The sequence below is a fragment of the Rosa chinensis genome, chromosome 5, assembly GCF_002994745.2.
Source record: "Rosa chinensis cultivar Old Blush chromosome 5, RchiOBHm-V2, whole genome shotgun sequence".
Lineage (NCBI taxonomy): Eukaryota > Viridiplantae > Streptophyta > Magnoliopsida > Rosales > Rosaceae > Rosa > Rosa chinensis.
Window position 1 is genome coordinate 32,264,027 of NC_037092.1, and position 4,133 is coordinate 32,268,159.

Genomic DNA, 4,133 nt, shown 5'->3' on the forward strand with positions numbered 1-4,133 from the left:
GTCCAAAGGGTCGCTCAGGGGGGACGAGAGCGGTCTGGGCTAGCTGTGTCTGTGAGGCCGGTCTGTTGCAGGCGCTGGGCGAGGGTGTGTGCAGCAGTGCGCAGGGCTGGAGGCTGGCAGGGAGGAGGCCCCTGTGGAGAGGTTGATTGGAATCTGGCCTCAGTGCATCAAGCTGACTTGGAGATCTGTTTTATTTTTTATTTTTTTATGGTGGCGGCAGAAAAAAAAAATTCTCTAGGGTTTTGGGGTTTTTTTTTCAAAGCTAAAGTTTTTTCTCTTTGCTTATTTACTCTGAGCGTGCTGATAACGTGTAAAAGTAAAATGACAATTGGAATTAGTCTCCTCATTTCATTTCATACCCCCTTTATATAGGGAGAGAATTACAACGGAAATATCAATTACAATGATGACATTAACTACTAATTGGTCCTTGATCCATGCTTATTGATGGTGATTGCTAATTACTTGATTCCCTCTCCGTCAATCACTTTGACGAAGGCACATAATGTGTTTTTCCTTTAACATTCTCTTATTTTTTCCTGCTTTTCCCCTATTTTTTTCTCTCCCTTCCTTCTTTGGTTACAAATTTCTTTCCTTGTTTTGCAAATTTTCTGGAAGTGTTTCTTTACAAATTTTTTCATGTTTTATTCTTAGTGCATGTCCCAAAGTTCTTGGAAACATTATTGACAAAATAATAGTCTTAAATTAGCCCACCCTAATTTTGTATTCTAAATCCGCCACTGCTTGTAAGGTTCTACATCCTAAAATTTGATAAATGGTTCATAAGTGTAACAAACCGATTTGATGTATGATACCAATCGGAGATTTCGGAGATGAATGTGAGTACAAGTGTACAAGTGTTCCACTACGTAGCTGATACGTGCATAGAAGAAAATCATTTTAATGGTGCTAGGGGAGAATTAAAAGTCAACGCCCTGAAATTTTTTCTGCAAAGTGAGAATAAGCATGGAAGTAAAATAATGCTTGCATGATGATGGCTGAAACACCAAATTATGATGATCCATTTGAACAGTGAATTTTGCAAAGCTTGTCTTTAAGCAGAATTGCTGTATAAAAGTACCATATAAACCTTGGAATTAAAACTCTAAGCTATCATCCTCACAGCAAATCACAATTAATGCATTATTTTACCAAGATATCGAATAAGGGATTCACTATCTTGTGGAAAATGCTTTTGGAGGTAGTGTGCATGCAACATCGATCTATTGCAGTCATATCTCGCGAGATCTTATATATTTTAATTTTTACAGTGATTCAATGCATATTTATACAGAAACTTAGTTAATAATGTATATCAAGCCAACACATATACATAACTACGAGCTTAGGACAATGAGACACAGTAAACTAATGATGTACGTTGCATGCTTTGAGATCACTAACCGATAGAATATACCAATTTTTTCTCCTAGCTGCTCAGTAACTTCTTCCCAGTTTTATAAGCAACATAAGCCTCAATTGTTACACACTCGATCTGCTCCGCTGTCAGAAACTCCTCAGTCCAGCTCATCCAAGCCACCTTCTGAGGCCTCTGCTCAAGCCCCAGCTTCAAAACATCTCTTGCCAAATCCCTTGCTCCATAAGCAAAAAGCCGCGGCTTTTGAAGCCCATATGCCGCCAATTCACTCAGCTCCACCACATTCCTAACCACAACCCCATAATTCTCCTTCAACATCCTCACGTCCTCGTTGACATGAACTCCAACAAAAACAATGTCCTTCATCATGAAGAAGTTGAGCAGCGAAGGGCACACATGGCCTGACTTATGGTTCAATCTTGTAAGGACACACCCGACGCAGGAGAAGAGTTTGATAAGGACCACCCGAGGTTCGACTCGGCCATCTTCCGTGTCTACCAGAGAACATTCCCTGTCAAACCCTACAACCATATTGTCCTTCTCGTCACGGATTTTCTGGGTGATGAGGTAGAGGCAGAGGTGCACTGCACCGTGTTCGCAGACGATCTCAGTGACTACTTTGGTGCTGTCGCTCATGACGTTGGTGAAGCCTCTTAAAGGTTCATTCATTTTGAAGTAATGGTCTATTTTGATCGGAGAACCATGAAGTGAATGGAATGCGAATGATAATGTACGTGTAGCCGGAGTTGGAAAATATGTTGGGTTTCTGTAACACTATTGTTTCTGGAATACATGGTTTTCATGCCAAGAGTAGGGCTGGTGGGTACTCTCCAGTCTGTCACTACATGCTGTTGGATTACATATACCTCTGGTCTGCTGAACAAATTCGTTACTAGTTAGTGAACACAGTGAAATCTCCAATACCCGTAATTTTCATCAGTTGAGAAAAAAGTTTGTGGGCAATTAGGCCGTAGAGCAATTATTATTATTATTATTATTATTATTACTACTACTACGGTAGTTTCAAAATCCACCATAGAGCTCCAACGGATATAAATGACATATTACAACATCTTCAACCCATCCTTCAAATCCAACGTGGATAACAATTCCCATTTCATCTGTCAAATTTGATAGCTACAAGTCATCTGTTATCTTTTTATTTATTTATTTATAGTTTCTCTCATTCTCCTCTTTCGATCTCTTCTCACTTTTGTCCTATCCAAGCCAGAGTCATTCATGGCAGACCTTCAATCCTTCTCACTATTGGCATCTTTTGGAGTAAATAGCGGACTTCGTTATTGGAATCAAGGTTCGAAAAATCGCTAGGCGCTAGTCTGGCGGTGACCAAGGGACTAGCGCCTAGACGCCTAGGCGGGTGACTAGGCGGCGCCTAGGCGGTTTATATTTTTTTAATTTTTAATTCATTTTTATAACATATAAAAATATAAATAAGAGTATATAGACTCAATATATATATATATATATATATATATATATGAAGACTTATTATAATTAATAAAGAAGAATAATAAGAATATATAACATATTTTATTTTCAGATTCCAATGTCTGATGATTCTAAAGATAATTAATGAATTAAAGGGGGGAAGTGGGGAACATTGGAAAGGATTCCCTTGGAAAGATGAATTGACTTCTTATCTATTCTCTATCAGAGAGAGAATACGGGAAAGACAAATAAAGAACAAAAAATTTTCCCTTTTCCTGGTCTTCTCTCCGCTCCTCCCCTCTCTCTCTCTCTCTCTCCGGCAGCTGGATCAAAATCAAGACACTTTCTCTCTCCCCCTCCATCTCCATCTCTTGATTTCACTTTGGGTCAGAAATTTAGAAGTGGAGTTGATCGACTGCGTGCAATCTGATCTCACCAAGACTTGTTTCACAGATAACAGAGAAGAATTCTTGATCCTGAAAAATTTTCAGTTTCTAAATCCGATCTGCCCAGATCTGCTAGACCCGCCTAAAACCCGTCCAAAACCCACCTAGACCCGCCTGAAACTGCTTAGGCGGCCGCCGAACTTTTACCCGCCCAATAGTACCGAGTTGGCATTACTCGAGTCGGAGAGCTGCCGCCCAGCGCCTAGGCGGCCGAGTTTTAGAACACTGATTGGAATTAATTAGCCTACGTGGTAAATGAGGATGAGAAAGTGAGTTAGAATTAGGTAGGGGGCCTCGAGAATTTGGGGGCTCGAGGTGAATGTATAAATCCAGTGCATTCAAGATCTTTTTGTACATCCGTTACTTCACGAGTTGTTTACAATTTTTGAGACTGAGTTAATTGGGCGCATCCCGCTTAGTTTGCGTGACTCAAAGGACAGGCTAATTTGGAACTATGACAAGAAATGGTGCTACTCTGTTCGCAATGGGTATCACGTAGCTCGAAGTGCTGCTGGGCGTAATTCTAAAGCCACTAGTTCCTCAGGTTCAGTGAGTACACACTGGAAATGGGTTTGGCATGCTCGCATTCCTCCTAAGGTACGTTCATTCATGTGGCGAGTTTTGACTGGGATTCTTCCTACAAAAGCTGCATTACTTCACAGAAAGGTTAGTCTCCCTAATATGAAGTGTGTGTTTTGCCATCGTGCAATTGAAGATGATATACATTTATTTAGGGAGTGTGACGTCATTGGAGGTTTCTGGTGGCTAGGCTTGCATTTGAATGTCAAAGCTATTCCAGGTCATAATTTGGTAGAATGGGTGATTTGTTGTAAATATTTGTGGACAATCATGTAAATAGA

The 4,133-nt window shown here is 40.3% G+C and overlaps 1 protein-coding gene across 1 annotated transcript; it reads right to left on the bottom strand.

Moving 5' to 3' along the window:
• Positions 1 to 1,429: 1,429 nt before the first annotated feature.
• LOC121049189 (protein RISC-INTERACTING CLEARING 3'-5' EXORIBONUCLEASE 1-like) lies at positions 1,430 to 2,047 on the bottom strand. Its single transcript, XM_040505825.1, has one exon. It carries the CDS (start codon positions 2,045 to 2,047, stop codon positions 1,430 to 1,432), a length of 618 nt encoding a protein of 205 aa, XP_040361759.1.
• Positions 2,048 to 4,133: the final 2,086 nt, after the last annotated feature.